We start from the raw sequence: 22958 nt of genomic DNA, 5'->3' as shown, positions 1-22958 counted from the left end.
GGCTGTGAGCCACCATGTGGATGCTTGGAATAGAATCTCTGCAAGAGCCGCAAATGCTCTCAACCTCTGAGCCATCTCCAGCCATGCCTGCAGTTTTTAAAACCTTCTGATCATAAAGAAATTCCTCTTTTTCCTATAGTCTGGAACTTGTACCCCTTCAAACTTCCCATCTCATAGCCCTACAACACAAAACCTCCTCCAACGAACCTCTTTCCCCATCCTAGGCTCCAACACACAGAATTTTTCTAACTAGAGTTCTGAGGCAAGAAGGCACCAGATGCCAACTGGGAGAAGGGACCTAACACATACCTCTCAGCACACCTCACCTTGAAATGGGACACAACAGTCTATTTCTTTACAGAACTCTTGGTTTTATTTTATTGTCATTATTACCATCTCAATTCACCATATTATTATGTTTTAATCATTCCCATAATTTGGAGAATTCTTACTATACTCAAAGTAAGTATATCAAATAGCCATATTCCCCTCAGTTAGTTGTTCCTAGTGAAATCTTTCTTTTATATGAAGGATGGATGTCACTTACATGATATCCACCTAATAATATCACAAAATAATATTTTGTATTATTTTCACTTAAATTTTGAGGAGAATGCTATTTCAAGACATGCCTAGTATATAGTAGGACTCACACATGTGATTTCTGAACAGTCTAACACTTGTAATGGGTAGCCATTCCAGCTCTGACCTGGAAGTTCCAACCCCCATTGAGGCTTCGGTAACTGTCACGCCTACAAGGCAGGGCCAAGAGAGGACCCTGAAGACCCAAGATCCAGATGTGCCGGCTCTCTTGGTTCCTGGACCCTGGACGCTGGAGGTAGACAGAGCAGAGTTCTCCAGAGAATACCGCCAGACTGCACTACACCTTTCCCAGACCCTGTTACCTATCCCTTCACTTGTAAGTTACCCCACAAAATAAACCTCCCTTTTAACTACGTGGAGTGGCCTTAATAATTTTACCAATAGACACACATGTTCTTATTGGCATGACTTATGACCTTGATGTTTTCTCACATACAGATTGGAGGTCATAGCAAGGTCTTGTGACTATTAAACAAGTTCAACTGAGCACAGGCTAAAGCAACACTCCCCGTTGCATGGCCAGCATGCAGCTCTTGTTTGTCATTGTTTATGACAAAATAAAGACACAGGCTGGGTCCCTTTGCCACATTTGTCAGGGAACTATGTGTTCGTAAACATCCATTGTACATCTCTTGGCCCTTGATAATCTTTTACAAAAGATGTGAGCCTGTGGCTTTGGGTTAGAAACTCCAAAAACCAGCTGTGTGATCTTGGATACATAAGTTGGCCTCTCCAAACCTCATAGAAAGGGTATGCCTGTGAGGGTTGCTGGATGGCCACTGAATGTGTGTTCTGCAGAAGCAGACCCTGATGTGAGAGGTCAAATTCACATTTATTTGGGTGTTATTCAAAGACAAGTTTCAATTACCAGGTGTCTCTTTGGAAGAGAACTCTTGGACACCAGTAAGACAGTGGGGAAGTCAGATGGGTCGAGGAGGCAGGAGAGAAAGGCAACTGAGGCAGGAGGTTGGCACAGAGACAGTCAAGACAGACATAGTGGCGAGCTCTGGAAGACAGAGAGCATATACAAGCACCTCAGAAACATCCTACCCAGAGTGAGGGAGCTGTGGCATTTACCCACCCATACCATCCTGAGAGGTTGGGCTGCTTCAGAGGTCAGAGTTTCCTTCAAGTGTATGGTCTCTATTACAAGAGTCAGGCCTAGGGATGGGGCAGGAGACTCTGACAGCAGCTTCAGTCATGAACACAGGCCTGTGGGGACAGTTTAGTCACTCATTGGTTCCAACACAAACACACACATATTCCACATATACATCCCTCCCCCACACCCACACACATCACACACACCACACACACATACACACCACACAAACACATACACCACAAACACACACATGCCACACATAATGCACATACTCAGATACCATTCAAGTGTTAGTATTCTCTTTGATTTCATTAATCATTCTTACAATTATCTTTTTTAATATCTTGTGGGGATTTTATCTAATTTACTCACTCAGAATCTATTGTTTTGGATTTACATTTTTTAGAATGGCCCTACTGCCTTGATTTTTTTTTTTATCTTTGTGCCAAAACTTAAAGTGTTATTTCATTGGTTGGATTTCCTTTAATTAGCTATATTCTTTCAGCTGCTGAATGAGCAATGATAAAATAAGGCTTGGCTAGAGAAGGTTGAGGTTCACAGTTAATAGCTAAACCCATCAGTTCACATTCTCAAATATGATGGTCTATATCACTCCAAGAACAGCATATCAACCATAGAAGCAACCACAATTCCAAGATGTCTCCACTATGTAAATATAATGGTGAGTTAAAAATAGTCATCCACTCAATTTCAATAACTTTTTGGAAATAAGTAGTGGTGGTGATAACAATGGTGGTATGTAGTGTATGAAAATACTAGTTTCTAAGGCTAGGAATGGAAAGGATGTCAGCTTCATATGTGGATCACTATTAAATCCAAAAAAAAATCAAGGTGAGGGAAAATGTCTGGAAGGGAGAAATCAGAACTGTCAGAGTTTAAAGATTACTAAAAGTTATAGTTAAGACACAAGAAGAGGAGGAGATGGAGAATGTGTTCATTACTCATCTCCCCTGCTGTGGAAAAACACCTGACAAAGGCAATAAGGGAGGAAGGTTTGTTTTTAGAACACAGTTTGAGGACACCGTCCATTGTGACCGGCAGTGGCAGCAGAATGGGGTGGCTGGTCACATATCCACAGCCAGGCAGCAGGCAGAAGAACGTTGGTGCTCAGCTCCACTCACTGCATCCTTTATTTTCTCCTGGCAGATAGGGTGGGCTTCCCACATCAATTAACATACTCATCTGCATAATCCCTCAGAGAAGTGAACAGAAATTTGTCTCTGACATGAATTTATACTCTGCCCAAATTACTATCAATATAACCACCACAATTCCATTCCTTGTCAATTTGACAATAAAACACACCACTTTAAAAACACTTTTTGTCCTTACTGGCTCATGGCCATCTCATAATATAAAATGCATTTAATCTAACTTTCAAAAGTTCCTATGAAAGATCAAGAAAACCAACAACCCAATTGAAAAATAAGGCATGGAACTGAACAGAGTTCTCAAAAGACAAAAGACAAATGGCTGAGGACAACTGGAATGGCCACAGAGGTCAGGAAATTAGTAAGAAGCCATGGAGGCAGAATTCCCAGGGGAGCAGACAGAGTGAAGTGGTATAAAGCACTGAAGGGGATCATGAGAGAAGAGTTTAATGGGAAGGTAGATGAGGAATATGGGGAGGGAACTAACATTAAAGACTTTTCAAACAAGCATACAGAATCCTACTACTGTAGAAGCTTCCTAAAATACACGCATACAGGTATATCAGGTGTTAAAATGGAGTTATCCTGTGAAGGGGCAGCCATGCCTCTACTAGACATCCAAGGAAAACAAATGGAAAGCCCAGCTCCGGAACTGGGTTGCCTCTTTTGGAGTTGTCCGAGAGTTGACTAGCCACCTTGCAAATAGGATTGTTTCATCACAACTTAGTTAGGCAAAGAGAGGTTAAGCACTGCTCTGTGGCCCTGGCTTTGTTCTCTAGGTAGGGAGAGCTGACCTCACTGTTACCAGTGCCTGTGAGATGGTGCTACCAGTGATTATTTCATGTGTTGGAATAATAAAGGATATTCTTTTCCTATTTTGTTTACTTCCGTGAATGAAATTCTGTGGATTGGGATAAGAAAAACATTTGGAGTAAGACTAAAGGCAAAGAAAATAAATGTGCCCTCCAAAGGAGGACACTAAACATTTTAAAAATCTTTTTGGAGTCCTGTTTTACTGTTTTCCCCTGGATTTTTGTTGTTGTTGATGTTTTGTTTTGTTTTTGTTTCTTTTTTTAATGTGGGACAGCAGGGCTTGTCCCTTTTAATGTGCTGAGTAATGGCTGCTCCATTAAGCTAATGAACTAGCCAATTAGCGTGTGGTGTGCCTGAAAGGCACTCAGGCCTTGGACTCCATGCCCCAGTGGATTCCCCAACAGCCAGAGTAGGAATGTCCCTGTTGTTGCTGTCCGCAGTGCTGAAAGACACCTAACATCATCACTTTTACCTCCTTGGGCTTCCTCTCACCAGTGAAATGGGCACAACAGCACAATGATCAGACACACTACATAAGAACCAAGACTAGCCCGATATGCTGTCCCAAAGACTGCAGTTTCAGATGCCTGGAAGGCTTAGACCAAGTCTCCTTTAAGACCAGCAGTTAAAGAAAGACCCAGGGCAACACAGTGCAGCATCACCTCAAAAACAAAGCAAAATGATAGCTTGTTATATTTAATATTCATAGAAACTTAGAATCCACAGAATCAGAATTCCAAGGTGAGAGAAGGTGGGCATATGAGATTAGAAGAGGGATCAAGGTGGTTTTAATGAAAGGTTTGCCCTCTGAGAATCCGAGTCTGTTTGGACCTTCATCCTTGTCCCTCACCTGCTCAGTCACCTCACCTTAGCTCCCTATTGCCCAAAGTAGTGCAGCTTGGCTAGAGAATGAACCCTCACCATAGGAGCCTGTGATCATCCCGAGGAAGTCAGGGATCTTTGGCTCAAATCAACCACCCTGGCCACTGGATGGATTCCTTACAGGCCCTGCTTGCAGGGTGACAACACAGTTTGTGCTTTGCAACCTACAAAGGCGGACTCAAGCCTATCTACCTAGTAGGAAGTCGGGGCAAAGTGGATGGGTCACTGTGCACCTGCGCCCAGCGGCTCCACCCGCAGCCACAGCCCGCCCTCTGCGCGCAGGATCAGCTCCGGCTTCCGGCGCGGCTCCTTGTGGTCCGGCAGGACGCGGAAGCGCAGCAGCGTGAGCGCCAGCGCCACCTTCATCTCGTTCATGGCGAAAGTCTGTCCTATGCAGTTCCTGCGGGAGGGCGGGGTGGAGACTGTGACTGAGCCCGGACTCAACAAGGCACTGTCAGAACCAATCTGACCGGGTCTGCGGCAGGAACAGGGAATCCTGAGGAGCAGCGAGGGATGCTAGCATACCGGGGACTCCACTTAAAGCTTAACTTGCCCAGAACTCAGACTGCAATACAAATCAGCGGGAGGGCAGCACTCTGAGCTTTCTTGGCCTCTCTTGGAACTTCCCAAATGGGCTCTCCAAACCTTGGTTTTTACTCTAGGAGATGTGGGGAGGGGACCAGAAACCTCGACCATCTGACCTCCGCCCTTCCTCACCACCAGGCCCAGATCCCGCTCCATAATGTTGAGCTCTTTGGCCTCACCTGGGTCCTGCCGAGAAGGGAATAAATGCTAGAGGTGACCTGTCCTGGATGTTCTCTGGATCAAAGCGGAAGGGATCGTAGACCTGAACAAGAGACCAGCCATGGTGAATGTATGCACATTCAAGACTCAAGACTCCCAGAGAGTCTTGAGTGTGACAGGAAAAGTGAGGTCTGATATCCTGAGGCCACTGGGGATGAACAAGACTGGGGGTACAGCGCACCTCAGGGTCCCGCCACACAGTTGGGTTGTGATGGGTTCCAAAGATATTGATGATGCAGATGACACCTGTGGGACACGGGACAGCCAGGGTAAGCTTGTGGCCTGAAAAACCTTGCTCTGTGCCCAGGACCCTTCTTCCCTGTCCTGTGGCACCTTTGGGGATGACCCGGCCATCTGGGAGCACAACATCCTGGGTGCAGCAGCGGGAGATCACTGTGACCGGGGGATGCAGCCGCAGACTCTCCTTGATGCACATGGTCAGGAAGGGCAGCTGGGCCAGGTCGTCCCTACAGAACCACCACACAGTTATCCAGGAACAAAACAGAGGCTGCCAGCCCCTGTGCTGCCCGCGTAACCTTTCCTCACAGTGGTAAAATAATCCCAAGAGGCAGAGCCAGGCGGATCTTTGTGAGTTCGAGGCCAGCCTGGTCTCCAAAGCGAGTTCCAGGAAAGGCGCAAAGCTACACAGAGAAACCGTCTCGAAATAAATAAATAAATAGATAGATAGATAGATAGATAGATAAATGATAAAAAAAATAAATAATCCCAAGAAGAGCAAAGAATTAGGGAAATGCTAGAGGAAATTTAGCCAGGCATCTTTAGAGGTTTTTTTTTCCCCTCTGAGTAAAACAGTGTTCACACCCACCATTTTAAAAACTCAACAAATTTATACTAAAATGAATATTTCTTGTGGGGAAAAAAAACCACCAAAATAAAAAAGCAAAGAAGAAAGAAAAAGAATAAAGTGATCTACTGTATTTGCTCTTCTGACTCTCTCCCCTATTCACATAAAACCTCTCTTCCCCTCATACGTCTTTTGTTGTTGTTGTTGTTGTTGTTGTTGTTGTTCTCTGTGTAACAGTCCTACCTGTCGGCAACTCTATTTGTAGCCTAGGCTGGCCTCAAACTCACTGAGATCTGCCTGCTGCTGCCTCCCAAGTGCTGGGATTAAAGGCGTGGGCCACCACCGCCCGGCTCCCCTCACACATCTTATCTACCTTCCCCTCCTGTATTTTTCTCTCCTCTCTCCTTGTCTTCCCTCGGAGTTCTTTCTCCTGTCCTGCCTCCTCCCCATCACCGTATCCCTTCTTTATCCTCCATCTCCCTTTCTCCATTCCTCTTTATATTTTCTCTCTCCCACCTGCTCCCAGTCACCCAACCCCGTTACTGTCTTCCTCCTCCACCAGCCCTTGTCATCCTTGGCCTACCACCCTCTTCCCCAATCTCCCACAGATATTCAGTGGCTTTCCTGATGAAACGTACCCTCTCCTCCAACACTTGCTTCTCTTACTCTCTATTCCATGCCTGCTCGTGTGTACTAAGGCTATCTTGCCCAAAGGATGTATGTTCTCCCACCGAGCTGAGAACTTCTGGAAGGCTAGTCTCTGGGCTGAGTCCTCAGCACAGACTATGCTGGGCACAAAATTAGAAAGGAAAGGCAGTGTGGGAGGGTTTGATGAAGGAAGATTGGATGCATGGATGAGTCACAGGTTCAAGACAACATAGACATGATTTTATCCCCAGATGAATCCCTAGAAAGAATAGTAAGGAAGTAATTAGGGAGCACATGAACAATCTATTGGGAAGGGAAGACATGGGAAAATGTTATTTAGGACAGAGTAGGGGAGTGGAAGGGAAGTTCAACACGTGCAAAGTAGCATCATCTGCCCTCATGTTATTTTGTCAATAATTCTCTTTGAAGTCCACATCTTTCTGTTCCCATGCATAAAATGTTTCCTTGCTGATGAAGTAGATGCCTCACCCACCAGCCAATAATAGGACAATCATTGAAAGAGCTCCCTGCCCCACCTGGGAAAGAAAACCAGGAGGGGACTCAGGAACAGGCCACCAGGACCTGCACTCACCATTCAATCTCCTCAGGCTCTCGGCCCCTCAGCAGCTCCCGCACCTCCTGCCTGCAGCGCTCCTGGTATTCCGGGTGCCTCGCCAGGTTGTACAGGACCCAGGAGAGCCCACTGGCTGTGGTGTCATGGCCTGAAGAGTGGACAGTTAGACTTGGGTCTCTGGGCTGTTTCAGCACCGCTAAGCAGACAGCACTCAAGTGGTAAAGGCCTCAGGAGGGATGAGGAAAAGATAGACTAGGGAATGGAGGGACCCTCACCCTCAAACATGAAGGTGTCAGCCTCAGCTCGGATGTCCTCATCTGACAGCTCCTTTCCATCTTCATCCTGGAAGCAAGGCAAGGTCTTACATCACACCACTTCTGAAGGCACCCGTGTTTAACATAAAATAATATCTGGAGATCCTTTTCCAACCAAGCTCACAAGACCTCTGTACTCCTGCATTTCTTTTAGTCATTGGTGGAACTCTGGCTAGCTTGAGCTTGGCAAGCATGGCTCTGGCAGGCCTTGCCCTTCTCCCCTATTCCCTCTGTCTTGCTAAAAACTATTAGATAATATTCCTAAAGCTAGCCACCAAATAAGGTCTATTTCCTTATTTGGTCACTTCCTCCTCCTGAGGGCGACAACCAAGGTCCAGCTATCAAAGTATTGAAGTCCAGCAATCCAAAGCCCCCTTTGGCTCCCCTAATTAACATGCCCAGTTAAAATTAAACACCTCATCTTACACAAGATTTCCCCCTTTACCTTTACAACTGCCATTTTCCTATTGCCATGTCTGTCCACACGCTATTTGGAGGCAGTATTCTTCCCCACTCTGGGACATACCCCTCCCCCTGCCCCCTGGCCCCTGGCCCCTGCCACTGGTTCCCTCCCCCTATTCCTTCACTCCCTGTCTCCTGTGTTTCTCTCTTATTCCCTGCCCTCTGTCCCTCTGGGGCAAATAAACCTCCTTTGTGCTGAGAACTTGGTCTTGGGGGTCCTGAACCGATACTTTTCCTTTTAGTCACCATCACCAAGTCCCCAACACACAGGCATTGTTCTTGGCTCCCCTCCCTCCTCCTGTTTTTTCCTAGTTGAAGGAGTCCAGGAGCCATGGATATTTTCCACTTCTGTATGATGAGTGATTTCTGTGGGAAAGAGTGACTAGCTACCTTGCATGGTGACTTGTCTAGGCAGTTAGAGACTAAGCATTGCTCTAAGTCAGTGGTTCTCAACCTGTGGCAAACCGCTGTCTCCAAAAGTATTTACATTATGATTCATAACAGTAGCAAAAATACAGTTATGAAGCAGCCACGAAAATAATTTTATGGTTGGGGTCACCACAGCATGAGGAGCTGTATTAAAGGGTCACAGCAGTGGGAAGGTTGAGAACCGCTGCTTTAAGTCATTCGCTTTGCTCACTAGGTGGGGAGAGTGGATTTCCTTTTTACCAAGTAATCCGCTGCCATCCGCTTTGTCGCCAAAGGTTCCGTCTTCGGGACTGAAAGGTTTAGACTGACAGACAAAGGGGGGCAAGATGACAGTGCCACACTGTGTGTGGTCAATAAGTAAGCTTCCCTTCTCCCTTCTTTATCTCTCAATTAGTCCTTTTCAAATGCGTTCCCTCTCCAGTTTTTCTCATCTTGCCTTCTGATTCCTTCCTACTCTCCTGTCCCATTCTTGGGTCTAAATCTAGAGAATGTATCTTATTTCCTTTGGAAGCTATCAGGTTCGCAAACCCATAAAATTTACCACAGTACTTGATTAAAGTTGTTCATATTCAACAATAAAGCCCCTCTCTTTATTTGAGAAAGTTTGAGAGAAATGTGGGGTGATTTATGTGAATGAAAGTGTCACGATGAAATGCATTATTTTATAGCTAAGAATTAATCTAACACTCCCTGCTTGCTCTCCTGACCCCTTCCTATCATCTGTTACCTTCCATTTACTTCCCCTCTCCCTTTCACTGTTCATCCGATTGCCCTCCTTAAACTAGGAAGACATAGATGTGCTAGCTGCCCTATAACCCTCCATGAGTCTAATGTGCGGGTCTTTCTCCTGTCGTGGCAGTCTGAGTGAGAATGGCACTATAGGCTCAAACATTTGCACACTCGGTCCCCAGTTAATGAGCTGTTTGGGAAGGATTAGGAGGTGTGGCCTTATTAGAGGAGGCATGGTCTGTTGAAGGAAGTGTGTCACAGGCGGGGTTGGGGTTTCTCTCTGCCTGCTGCCTGTGGATCAGGATGTAAAGCTCTCAGCTACTGCTCTAGCTCCAACCTGTCTTCTTCCCACTATGATAATCATGGACCAACACTCTGAAACTGTAAGCAAGCCCCCAGTTAAATGCTTTATTTTACAAGAGTTGCTTTGGTCATGGTGTCTCTTCATAGCAATAGAACAGTAGCTAAGATAATGCTTCACATTCAGGTAAAATAATCAGCTCACCTGGGAAAGGGAGATCTGGGAATAGGGAGTGGTTGCTGCCTTCATAGCACAACTGCTGTAATGTGGGAGCTGCACTGATCATGAAGTTATGTGCAGCACTCAACAAAGATATAGACCCAAATGCAGATACTAACTTAACCAGTGTACTGGCTGGTTTTGTATGTCAACTTGACATAAGCTAGAGCCATCAGAGAGAAAGGAGCCTCAGTTGAGGAAATGCCTCAGTAAGATGCAGCTCTAAGGCATTTTCTCAATTAGTATCAATGAGACAGGGCCCAGTCTGTCATAGAAAGTGCCATCCCTAGGCTGGCAGTCCTGGATTCTATAAGAAAGCAAGCTGAGCAAGTTAGGAGAAGCAAGCCAGTAAGCAGCACCCCTCCATGGCCTCTGCATCAGCTCCTGCCTCCAGGTTCCAACCCTGCTTGAGTTCCTGCCCTGACTTCCTCCAATTATGGACTATGACCTGGAAGTATAAGCTGAATAAACCCTTTCCTCTCCAACTTGCTTTTTGGTCATGGTGCTTGGTCTCAGCAACAGAAACCCTAAGACATCAAGGAAGACCCTTCAGTTCCAGACCTAGAAAGGCTGTACCCAGTGTTCTCTCTACAGTATGTTTCTCCCTAACTTGTCCCTCTCTTTTCCTCAGATGCCTTCTATGGCTTCTAGATGTTCTCTCCATCGAGACCAAGTTATTACTGAAAATAAAAAACATTGAATCATCTCACATTCAACACCAGCATCCATTGTTCTTTTAAAATTGTAAAGCTTTGGGGACAGGGGAGATGGCTCAATAATTAAAAGCATCCTCATCCACACGGTGGCTTATAATCATCCATAACTTCAGTTCTAGGGGATTCAATGCTCTCTTTTGGCCTCCACAGGTACCAAGCACACATGTGGTACACATACATACATGCAAGCAAACATTCATACACATAAAACAAAAATAATCTTTTTTTAAAGTCATGAGGGGTGGTGCAAGCCTGTAGTGTCAGAAGTTGGAGCAGGCAGATCCATTCACCCAGCCCTGAAGACAATCCTGGCAACATAGTAAGACGCATCTTAAAAAAGCTACTAAAGCCAAAAGGGCTGACATGTATCTGTAATCCCAGCACTAAGGAAGCTGAGGCAAGAGGAATATGAGATTGAAGGCAGTCTGGCCTATACAGTGAGACTCTACCTAAAAGAAGAAAAGAAAACAGAAATCTCAGCTAATTAATGTTTAAAGGCTCCATTGTGCCTTTAAGAAGCCCACCTTGCTTAGCAGCAGCACATCAATGAAATCCAAAGTCTTGGACTTGGCCTTGGCCTTGATGACATCATCACTGCCATGACTGGGCAGAGTGCGACGTCGCTCCTTGATGACTGCATCAGTGAAGTCATGGACCAGGCGGCAGGCCTTATAGAAGCGCATTCCATCAGGTGTGAGGCGGTAGATCAGGTCCACGTGCAGAAGCAGCTGCTCATTTCTTTTCACAGCTAGGGCACTGAGCTCCAAGATGGCAGCGATATACTTACTGGGCTTCCTGTACAAGAAGAACGTGAAGGGAAGCAAGAATGCAGCAGACCTAAAACCTGAGGTGCATTTCTCTGCAGAGGGTGGGAACTAATTCCCCACAGGATACTGAGTAGCCCAGCTGATCTGGAAAAGATGGCAACACATGATAAGCATGGGCCCTAAACTCCCAATCTCTTCTCTCCCTTTATTCCATTCATGAGCTTGGGCATTTCCCTAGGCATCCACCGCATAGTGTGGACACCAGACCCTTTCTTTCTTCTCTGACACAGGGTTCAGTCCTGCTCTGCCTGTTCCCTAACATTGTCCACCCAGATCAGAACAAATCAATTCTTGCAGTTGGCCTATGGCTTTGTATGGCAACTCCATTTTCTTTTAAAGGACAGTCACCATCTGCAGAGCTCTGGTCTAGTCACACTCTTCATTGGTCTACTATGTCCATTCCTGGCAGAGCAGTTGTTTTAGACACAGCTTGTTAATTCTTTTGGTTGATACATGTATACCATAGTCAAGGTCATGGAACCCTCAAATGTGTTGCCTAGGTAGATGTGACCATTGAGGGAAGAGGGTTAAAGGGCTGAGAAATATCTAAACAAACACAACATGGAGTCAGAACAGGATGGTATTACCTTAGTCATTTCAATTATGGGGGTGCCTTTAAAAGGATGTTACAACCCTGGCATTTTTCTGTCTCTCTTTACTTCCTAGCTGCCTGTGTTTCCTCCAACCCATGCTTCTTCCATGATATAATTTTGGGCACAGACCCAAAAGCAATGAAATCAAATCATATTGAAACCATGAGCAAAAAAAACCAAACCCTCCTCAATTTGGTCATCTTAGATAATTTGCTACAGAGACAGAGCAATGAAGACCTCTCATGGTTTCCTAGAAACCGCAGCATGAAGTTCCACGCTTTCCTTTGGCTTTAGTATGCTTTAGTTACTGTCTACCTTTTCAACCTCATCCCAAAATGCCGCATGCCAAATGCCCATGACCTGAGTCATCTGAATCTCTGTTCCCTTTTCTGAACAATTTCACCTCATAGGCGGGGCTACTCCACCCCCACCTCCACCCCTGAGGGGGTTGGTTCACTGTCAGTTCTGACCCACTTCCTCCATGGAGTCTCTTCTGCTGCTCTGGACAGCCTTGCCTCCTCCACCTCCTGCCTTGATTCTACAGTCCGGACAGAGTTGGAACTCACTCCTGACAGTTGCTAGCAAAGCTGAAGACACATTTCTGCAAAGTGTCCAAGGTCATGAGGCTGATGTTCTCAAACATGTCCAGACGGGCGCTGCCCCCTGAGGCCAGACGCTGCCACTTGGCCTTAGTTAGAGAGAGAGAAGAGAGAGAGAGAAGAGAGAGAGAGAGAGAGAGAGAGAGAGAGAGAGAGAGAGAGAGAGAGAATGAGGCTGTTGGATCTTGGCTCCCTAAAACTCTGCCCAACCCCCACTACTGTAACAGACACCCTCAAACCAGCCAACCCCAACTGAGTAATTGTGGAAGTTGTGACTACAGCAGATGAAGACCCAAGACTGACTCAGGAGTCCTGAGTTCGAGTCCAAGCTCTGATTCCCGTGTTCTGTGCCCCCTCAGTCAGTTCATTTCCCTCTCCTGGTTCTTGTCTGTCATATCTTTAGGAACAGATAAGTTGATCTGATTTGGTGTCTGCTAAATGAAGAGGAAACTGTGTGCCACCATGTGCTCAATTCCTGCAGAATACCTTAAACAAGGTCTCTGATACATATGACCCTCAGGTTTATCACTAAGGAGAAAAAGGTAACCCACGTACCTCACAGGCTCGTGGAATTAAGTTGGCCAGCGTAGATTACTGGATTGGTTGGGTCTTAGCATCAATTCTAGCCTATGGTAAGCACTGGTACCCTCTCACTGTCACTGCCATAAATGGATTTCAAAACTATCCCTTTGTTGAGGATGCTAGACTTCCATTGTTCCTTGAGAAATTTTGTTAGACATGTCAAGAGTGAACTGTCATGATGTTCTTAACTTGGGCTATTTTCAGATGTCATTGCAGAAAACCTATAGATGATTCCCCATGAGTAAAAATGAGACTAAATTCTGCTTGTTATAAAAGAAGATTCCCTGAGAGTGAGTAATATTTATTATATATAATAATATTTATTATAGCTTATTATTAAAATCCATAAGACTTAGTCATATTACTATAATATTATTATATGGTATTAGGACATAAGATGTGCTGATTGTAGCCCACTTGCATTGCTCTCTTGGAATGTGGCCCCACTGAAGCTGCAAAGATATACATGCTATTTGCAGTGCAGTGAGTTAAAGGCTGGCTTTTCTATCTAACCCCAGAATCTAGTGTATTCTAGCAGAAGTCCATGACAAGTAAACAAGCTAACATAACAGTTTGCAAGGCAGGAATCATTCTGTGACCATCACCCCAGTTCTTATCTTGTTCAAGTACCACATCCAGTACAGCGTGATTTTCCAGCAATGTCCAGCAGAAGGTAGAGCCTATTTGACCCCCTTTTTGATTTTGTGTTTGATTTATGATTTGACCAACAGAAAGTGGTAAGATGGTAAGGCCCAGTTTCAGGTAAATCTAAACTTCTGGCCCTATCCAGCTTCTATCACTGCCACAGAACTCTGTACCATGAGCCTCGGGTGCCTTGTGGGATGCCTGTTCTCCCTGCTGAGTCCATCCTAAGTTATCTTGAAGTCTGTATGCTCTGAACATGGCAGAGCTGAGCCAGGTTAGCTGAGCTGCCCATCTGGTCCACAGCTGATCATAAAACACCAGGGACCTAGACCCTGTTCAGAAGAAATAGCCAGTGTATTTGGAAGTGCCAGACTGCATCTATGTTCAGTTTTCAGGGCACCAAAAATTAACACCTGAGTACTTACCACATGCAGGGCCATTACTCTATGGTATCATCATAGACAAAAAGCAAAAATTTTAATCCTAAATGACATATGGGAAATCAAACCTTGCAGGGAAACTGCAACAGGCCAGCATGGCCCTTCAGAGCCAGTACTGTGGACAGATCTGTCTGCAGTCCCATACCACCCTCACCCCCACCCCCACACTCCAGCTGGGAACCTCAGTTCCAGGGACTCACATGCATGATGTTGGTGCTGTCATTGAAAATTTTCACATAGGGCTTCAGGATGTTGAAATGGAAGGCGGGTGTCAGCATATGACGGTGGCGGCTCCACTTGTCACCAGCACTCAGCAAGAGCCCGTCCCCTGGGAGGGTGACCATTGGCAGTGGGCAAGGGTAGCACATTTCTCTGCACCCCAGGGCTGTCCCCAATCATCTCACCTGCAGGGACTCACCCAGCCAGGGTTTCAGGAAGCTGTAGAAGATGGCGTCCTTTGGGGCAACAGCAGCTGACACAAACAAGGATTATCAGAGACCAGGAGAATGCAGGTAATGAACTTGGGGAAAATGTTGTGCCCTCATCAGGGGTGTGCATGTCCTCCTCAAACCAGCATGACAAGATTGGGGAGAAAGACAGAGGTAGCACAGAGTAAGGGAGAAGAAAGGGGGAACCAGACCAAACTTTAGAAGGAGGTAGAATAAAAGTATGGCCTGACATTGCATAATATACCCAAGTATGCATTTATATGGCTCCTATACAGTCTAACATGCCAATACAGCACAACACTCTGGAGACCTTTACACAGACCTAGCACATCCATCCGCCCAGCACTTTCTGTCATCTCCTGAAATATACATGTGACACAGATGCACACGACCTAACATGTGCTAACATGACTAAAACACACATAATATTCTTTGACGTGACCATACCTAATGTAACATTAAGTATGACGCATCTCAGTGTGTCCCAGAAATTATCTTAAAATGGTCACATTAGGGTGTAGAGAGACTGCAGACTCAGCAAAGTGTTTGCCATGATGACCTGAGTACTATCCACAGCATCCACATAAAAAGTTGAGTGTGGCAGCATGCATTTTCAATCCCAGTTCTGGGGAGGCAAAATCTAAAAGGATATCTGGCTATTCAGCCTAGCCTAATCAGTGATCCCCAGGGCCTAGTGAGACTCTGTTCCCCCAAACGAGGTGTGTGGTTCATGAAGAATGACACCCAGTGTTGGCCTCATGTCTCCACACACACAAGGGCACACAAATGCAAGTACACTCTCATAAGCACACATCTGTACATAGATTTAAAAACTAATAGTCACATTAACCTCTCAGATGTAAACCAGGTGTGACCCAACTGGGCACCAGACATGGATCTACATTAAGACCTGCCTCACACAACTCTCAAATAACATCTCAGTCATGTCTCAGTGGAACTCTGGAGGACAGATATCAGACAACCCTAACCATGGTCAAAATGTTATCAAGAAGGAGAAAAACCAATCCCAAATAACTGCTCGGATAGCCGCACAGAACCCAACATGTCCACATGTCCGTGGCCCCTTAGGAGTCTCAGATAGGGCTATGGTTCATCTCAGGTATGAACCATGTTTAGGGACAAAATATACCAGGTGTTATGGTTTGAATGTGAGATTTCCCCGCCCCCCGCCCCATGTGTCGTAAGGTTGGCTCCCAGACAGTGGCTCTGTTTTGGAAGATTCTGGAGACTGTAAAATGTGGAACTAAACTGGAGGAACTCGAACAATTACCTGGGAATTGTATCTTCTCTTTTTCCCTCCCTTGTCTCCCCTCTCTCTTTCCCTTTCTTCTTTCCCCTTCGCAATCTGGCCAACATGTTATGAACTGTTATACATCACCACAAAAGATTCTGAAACCACTAGCCAAAAAGTGATTCCTCACTTAAATGGCTTGTGTCACAGTTTCCTGGCAAGGCTGCCACAGCCCCACCAGCCTGCCTCAGGTCACCTGACCAAGTGGAGACAGCACAGATACCTCAGCAGTGCGCAAGCTGGGGCCAGTGCAGTGCCCACCTGGAGCAGAGAAAAGGGACTTCACAAAGGTAGGAAGATGCTGGGTGTGGCAGTGCATGCCTTTAATCCCAGCACTCAGGAGGCAGTGGCAGGTGGATCTCTATGAGTGTGAGGCCAGCCTGGTCTACAGAGACAGTTCCAGGACAGCCAGTGCTACACAGAGAAACCCTGTCTCAAACCCCAACCCCCATGTGAAGACTAGACAAATGGCCACCAGCCAGGGCCCCTCCAGCACACATCCCCAATAGTGAACACTAGGGTGGTTGTACAGGACACCATCTTCCTATCTCCTAATCAGAGGAAAGAGGCTGCCAGAGAGGTGGATTCTCTGTGCATGAGGCAGATGGAGCCCTGAGAACTCTATCCAACCCTTTCTCATTCTCTGTGCTGAGCTCTGCCCTGGCTTTCTCCAGACATCTTTTATACACAGCAATCCTTAACCCTCAGTTAGAAGGACAGAAAGACACATTCGCTCTCAGGATCCCAGACACAGCGTTAACCTGGGTTCTCTTCCATCCCATCCTCCAGGCCCTCAAGTCCTGAATCCTTACCCATGTGTCCCCAGACACCAGCACCAGGATCCCCAGGCTTTCCAAGACCAAAGAGAGGCAGAGTGACTTAAAAGGAGTTTGTCCTGTGGCTCAGGCCAGGAAATTAAAATTAATTACAAGCCCAGGACTCGGGGGGGGGGGGGGGGGGATCCAGGAGACAGGCAAGCTGCCCCGTGGAAATGAATGTCTGAGTCTCATCACTTGGACCTTGATGAAAAGCTTCCATGAAACAGAAACTGGACTACAGGAAGGTAAAAGAGACCTAAGGACACAGATTCTTATGCCATTGCTTGAAAGCTGGATCCAGCCATGTCGGAAGACAATCCTCCCAGGTCTTCATAGTCTATAGATTCCCTTCATTTCCTTCCATCAAACCAGGTGAGTTTCTACACGCATAACTGACAGAGACCTAGCCTTGCAGAGAGAGCCAGGGGCCTGCCTGGCAGATGTTTGAGCCATGGACACTACAGAACTCTGTCCTCAGTTTTTCTGTGCCAGTACGGTATGTCAAGGGGCAGGGTAAGTGGGCTAGGCTGGAGGGAATTTCTTAAGAGAGATTCTGGGCCTAGCTGGTGAGCAAGGAACATATGATGGGCAAAACACAGGAAGAAGAATGGAGAAACAGCAGCTAGATTCCCACGTTAGCATAATCGGTCTCACTGCTGTGCCTCGGGATGGTATGGGCTGCAGCCATGCACAGGCCCTACACAGCCCCTACTGTGCACCGGGATAGATTTGTCTTCACTCCAGATGCCTAGCTGTCTCTCCTGGACCGTCGCTGCTCTGGCCTCTGGTCATATCTCCTCCTCCAGGAAGCCTCCCTAGCTGGCCTGGCAGAGATCTCACTTCTCCATTCTGCCATTACCCATCTTCCTCAGGGGCATTCCTGATCACAGGTGGTTGGTGTGTCCTTGTCATCTCCCCCAAATTGGGCTCCTCTAGGACAGAGCCTTGCTCGTGGTCTCCTGGCAGCCCAAGGGTACCAGGAATGCTGGAACGGGGAGGGGAAATGATGGCAGTGGGGGAAGAAGAGACTGACATGGGCATGGTGAGTTCATGAAAAGCAGAAAGGCGGAGAGAGACCGCGGAAGGAAAGATGAGGTCACTGCAAGGGCCACACAGAAGCATGGAAGTCAGGGATAGAAGTTCTCAGATCCCCACAGCCACACCACCACCAACTCCCATGGGTACCTGAGGCACTGAGGACAGACCGGATGACGTCAGGGTGGCACAAATGGATAAGGGGAATCATTGGACCTAACCAGGTCATGAAGCCCTGGGGGTAGGTGGCCACCAGCTCAGTCATCTCCTTCATGCCTTGTTCCGTGGGAGGGGACTGGAAAGAAAAGAAAAGACACAGGCGATCCCTTCTGAGATGGCTCTTTTCAGGGATCAGAATGCCCACAAAAGAGGATGCAACCTGACTTCTGGCTGTATCCATGATGATGTTTTCAGAACACATTAGTATTCACATTAGTAGACTGAGTCAGAATGACCCACCATCCCTAGTATTAGGAGCATCATCCAACCCACTGAGGAGACAAATGAAACAAGAGACAAAGGAAGGGGAAATCCACTCTTGCTTCCAAAACTGAGACCATCCAGTTTCTCTTGCCCTTAGGTAACAAAATTGAGGTCCTTGACCTTTGGACTCCAGCATTTATATCTGACACTCCACTCCACACTCAGCCTTTGTTCTAAGACTGCATTGTTACACCACCAGCTTCCTGGTCCTCCAATTTGCTTGTGGTGTTGTGGGATTTCTCAATCTCCATTATTACATAAGTCCAAACTCTATGTAACTATCTGTCTGTCTGTCTGTCTACCTATCTGTCCATCACCTATCTACCTATCATCTATTTATCTCTCCTTACCTCCTTCTCATTCTCATTTGCATACCTGTAATGCTATAAGTGTATTGTGTGATTGGTTTTTCTACATAACTATGTACAGAATTGTGCTACATAATGATTTTTTAATGACTTATTTATTTATTTTATGTGCATTGGTGTTTTGTCTGCATGTAGATCTGTGTGAGGGTGTTGGATCCTATAAAACCAGAGTCACAGTTGTGAGCTGCCATGTTGGTGCTTTGGAACTGAACCCAGGTCCTGTGGAAGAGTAGCCAGTGCTTTTAACCACTGAGCCGTCTCTCCAGCCCACATAATAATTTTTTTTTCTTTTACCAACAACATACTGTAAATACTGCCTTGGTCACATAAAATTATAACAGACCTGAAGATTATCTATAGCTTACAACTTTTGCTACTATTCTTATGTTTAGATTATATTTAGTAAATACCGTGATCTGAAGCTTGTCTGCAGTGTTCTCAACAGTACCGTGATGTACAGGTTTGTATTCCGTGAACAATAAGTAGTCTTTTCATAACCTAGATTTGCAGTAGGCTCCTCCATGATGGTTTGACTAAGTGTACTCTATAGTGTTAGTAAAACAACAAAATCACCAAGTGATGAATTTTTAAAATGTGTCCCTATTGCTAACTGGTGCAAGATGATGTTTGTGTGTGCATATGTACATGTGTGTATGCGTGTGTGCATGTGTGCGTGTGTGTGTGTGTGTGTGTGTGTGTGTGTGTGTGTGTGTGTGTGTGCCTTGCTTCTGCTTCTCTGGAGGCACTAACGTACTTCCTCAGCACCTTCAGCAGGTTCCTCCTGAAGCCTTTGGAGGTGACACAGCCTCTGTAATGAGCATGTGTCTGGATGGTGCAGGATGGAGGAGGGAATCCCTGCTTCTTCTTGCTCTGTACCTATCCGTCATGTCTCAGTACCCAGGTCTGCATCTGACATTCAATAAAGAAGTTATATCATCACACTGTCTGCCTTAGAGAAGCCCCCTTTGCTTGTGAAGATTAATTTCTCCGGTGGAATCAATTCCAGCCCTAGCAGAAGCCTCAAGCTTCTGAAAGGGACATGTTGGCTACACTGTGGCCTTAGGGTTTGTCCCCAAGGTTTCTCTCACATGCTCTTCTGCCTGCCTAAGTCATCAGTTCCAACTAAGCAGAAGGGTTCAACATTGGAGCCTCTAGAGGTGGCACAGCCTCAGCAGACCTCAGGACAGCAGAGGGGACCTCTACATCTCCATGAGAGTGTCAGCTCACCTAATAAACCACTCCCAGAGGGCAGAGGATGCTATGCATGGTTGCAAGGACTTGTGTGCACACTGTGAGCTCTGCTAGTTGTAAATGAAGCAACTGAGACCAAGTCAACCAATGGAAAGAAGGGATCTATGTCAAAATCCAAGTGTTGGGTAAAGGTTAGGGTCAGAGAAGGCTCATAGACACTCTACTCCAGGTTGTACAACAGGCCTCAGTAACTCATCTTAGCTGAGAAGAGCAACCTAAGGAAGGTATGGTCCTAGAGGTGAGGGGTCAGAACAGAACTCTCCTATCATCATGCTGTGCCCTGAGTATATTGGGGGAGACATAAAAGTCCCTTCTGGAATAAAGCAGAAACCTAAGGATGGACTAACAGAAGGAAATGGGCCAGACAGGAAGCTGATTCTGAACCAGGGCCCTTCTGGAGGCCTGAGCAGCAGACAGTGTATGAATGTGAGGAGTCCTGCCTCTGTTGCAGCTCATGCTGGGAGCGCTTCAGTGTGTACTAGACAGGAAAACAGGTAGAAATAAATCCAGAGTAGACCAGGGAAGGAGAACAGTTGGCACGGACTGTATGGCAACATTGCTGCTTGACAAAGTTCCAGCATTTCATCATTTCGGAGCACACTTCTCCAGTACCTTTTGACCTTCGTTTTCAATGATTCTCAATATTAATGCCTCTCCCTTTGGGAAATTTTGTGCAGGCTTTCATAAATGATAAAAATGTGTACAATGGTAGCCTCTCTAAACAAAATAATTCTTTGGAAAAAAATCACCACCACCACAGAACCAGGAATTCCATTGTGCCCTGCTAGTTAACACCAAGAACAGGAACGTTAGAGATTTACTAGACACACCTGATCCCAAGGATGAAAAGCCTTCAATCCATATGCAGAGCCTGAGGCCATAAGGGCAAGAGTTCAGGTAATAAATACAGAGAAATCAGAATGGTATGGTCTAATGGGAAACGAGTTGGACATCAGGATCTTCCCTTTTGGGAGTGTTATGAGGCAGCAGCCCCATATAGTAAGACTGGGAAATTGTAGTACAGTGTCTGCTCCCCAGAAGTCCTTTTCCCAAGATCAGGCATTTGGATAAGTGTCTCCATTCCCTCAGGGGCTTGAGTAAAGCTCCTGCTTGCTAAAGCCCTCACTTTTCTTATCTCTGGCAAGAGGAACTTACCGCCCTTCCATTAACATGGCCGGTGTCTATGGTCAAGTAGATTTCTCAACCGCTGATCTCAAGCCACACCCCAGCTCACATGGCCCCTTCTCTCCCACTTAATCCTATGTGCAACTATAGACTACAGAAGGTGTACTCTCTTTTCAATTAAATGCTGCTGGCAACCATCCTCATTCAACCTCATGTCTCCCACACCCCACTGACTCCACACATCCTCTTTGGGACCTGAGTGCCCTCCTCCAAGCAGGTCTCCGGCTAACACGGATGTGAGAAAGGCTTGAGATGGAACATACAAAGATCCTAACCCATTCTACCTCCCAATTTCCTGATCTGTGGGGGAATCTCTGCACCCTCAAACCCCATCCAGCTCCTAGCCCACGCCACTCCCTGGCTCTGTCCATGCACCCTCATACCCAGATCCCAGGCCATCCGACTACTAAGTCCTTTACCACTGGGAGGGCCCTGCACCCTCATACATCCCTGATGCATCCTGTTGCCACACTCACCATGCCCAAGTGACCCCAAAACCAATTCCTCTTGGGTGGCTGAGAGAAACCACGGAGACGATGACACTTTCCATACAAAGTGAAGATCTGGATGAGGCAGTGGGCCAAGAGCCAGGAAGCCACAACCAAGACAAAGAGAAGCCATGGTGAGGCTGACATGGGCCCCAGTCCCAGCCAGGATAGGTCCAGATGTTGCATCCTACAAGACAGAATGTGAGTTCCTGAGTCTCAGGGAACAAACAGGGGCCTCCTGTAATGGTAGACAGGGGTAGAGAGTATGAACCTGGTGTCAGATAGGGTGGTGGAGACCCAGTGCAGGAGAGAGGCAGTAAAACAGGACATGAGGAGTAGGAGAAAAGGCAGGTGACAAGGGAAGACAGGGAGAGGGGGTCTGAATAGTGTCCCAAACTGCATGAATGACACAAAGATTTGTAGGAGCTGTTACCCAGAAGCCACCATATTTTCAGGGTCAGCTGGATCACTGGAGCCACCCTGCTTTAGCCATCTGGCTCCCCAACACCACCCCAGATATGGTCAGATCTCTTTCTAACCCAGGACAGTACCCTTCAGTTCCACCTCCCCTAGCTTGGAACCTTCTCAGGAGCCGTCTCTCCCACAGCTCCTCTCTCTTCTGGGACCTCTTTTTGTCTTTGGCTCATTGCCTAAAGGAAATGATGGGAGGCTGGGCTCATCTGTGCCAGCCAATCCTTCCCAGACCTGACTGTTTCCTCCTAGCCTGGGCAGGAGGCCAAGAAAAGTGGATTGAGTCGCCCAACCACACAGTGGAATTGAGTCAGGGTCACACTGAGCACGGGGACCAGATCCTCAGGACTTGACCCATCCCACATGTGGTGGGAGAAAAAAGACTCGTGTGAGCAAAGGTGACACTGAGCCCCACCTTTTCGGCCCCTCCAGCCCTTCCAAGGGCAAGGTATATTGTGTTTTTAAAAAATCATTAACTTGAGATTTCAGGTGCCAGGAGACCAGGGCCGGGCATGTCCCTGAACTTCTCCAGAGCTCCTATGCATGTTGGTATGGGAGGGAGGCCTGCAGGATTTCTTGGTGCAGAACTGGGAGGCTCCAGAATACCTCTGTCCTCCAGCAGCACAGCAGGCAGCAGTCAAGTCTTGCTCCCAAGCAAGGCAGGGTCTTGGTAGCCACGGTTCTTTTAGAAGCTGTACAACAACTGCTTTTCCAGATCAGATTGCAGGGATCAAGAGCCCAGCTAGAAAAACTGAGCTAAGGCTGGGCTGGGCTGGAGCTAGGGTGTGAAAGGAGGAGGGGAAGTGTGTGAGGGTGAGGCTAAGAGGGGCTATAAG

At 46.7% G+C, this 22958-nt stretch overlaps 1 protein-coding gene across 1 annotated transcript; it reads right to left on the bottom strand.

Moving 5' to 3' along the window:
* Nucleotides 1–4388: 4388 nt before the first annotated feature.
* On the bottom strand, nt 4389–22136 carry LOC118571644 (leukotriene-B4 omega-hydroxylase 3-like). Its single transcript, XM_036170831.1, has 13 exons — nt 22085–22136; nt 21640–21838; nt 18027–18171; nt 14681–14734; nt 14463–14590; nt 12563–12684; nt 11101–11371; nt 7682–7748; nt 7425–7554; nt 5713–5846; nt 5561–5625; nt 5340–5422; nt 4389–4975 (listed from the first exon to the last, which is right to left on the bottom strand). Exons 1-13 carry the CDS (start codon nt 22096–22098, stop codon nt 4798–4800), a joined length of 1590 nt encoding a protein of 529 aa, XP_036026724.1. The 5' UTR covers nt 22099–22136; the 3' UTR covers nt 4389–4797.
* Between the last annotated feature and the right edge of the window lie 822 nt (nt 22137–22958).

Source organism: Onychomys torridus, chromosome 21, assembly GCF_903995425.1.
Source record: "Onychomys torridus chromosome 21, mOncTor1.1, whole genome shotgun sequence".
In the NCBI taxonomy this organism is placed as follows: domain Eukaryota; kingdom Metazoa; phylum Chordata; class Mammalia; order Rodentia; family Cricetidae; genus Onychomys; species Onychomys torridus.
This window is presented reverse-complemented; position numbering and strand designations above follow the sequence as displayed.

Excerpts from the sequence above, each read along its gene's own strand:
- LOC118571644 (XM_036170831.1), bottom strand. Across the intron at positions 7,749-11,100 it reads ATGTGCTGCTGCTAAGCAAG|GATGAAGATGGAAAGGAGCT; the intron begins GTGGGCTTCTTA and ends CCTTGCTTCCAG. Across the intron at positions 5,847-7,424 it reads GAGCCTGAGGAGATTGAATG|GGACGACCTGGCCCAGCTGC; the intron begins GTGAGTGCAGGT and ends GTGGTTCTGTAG.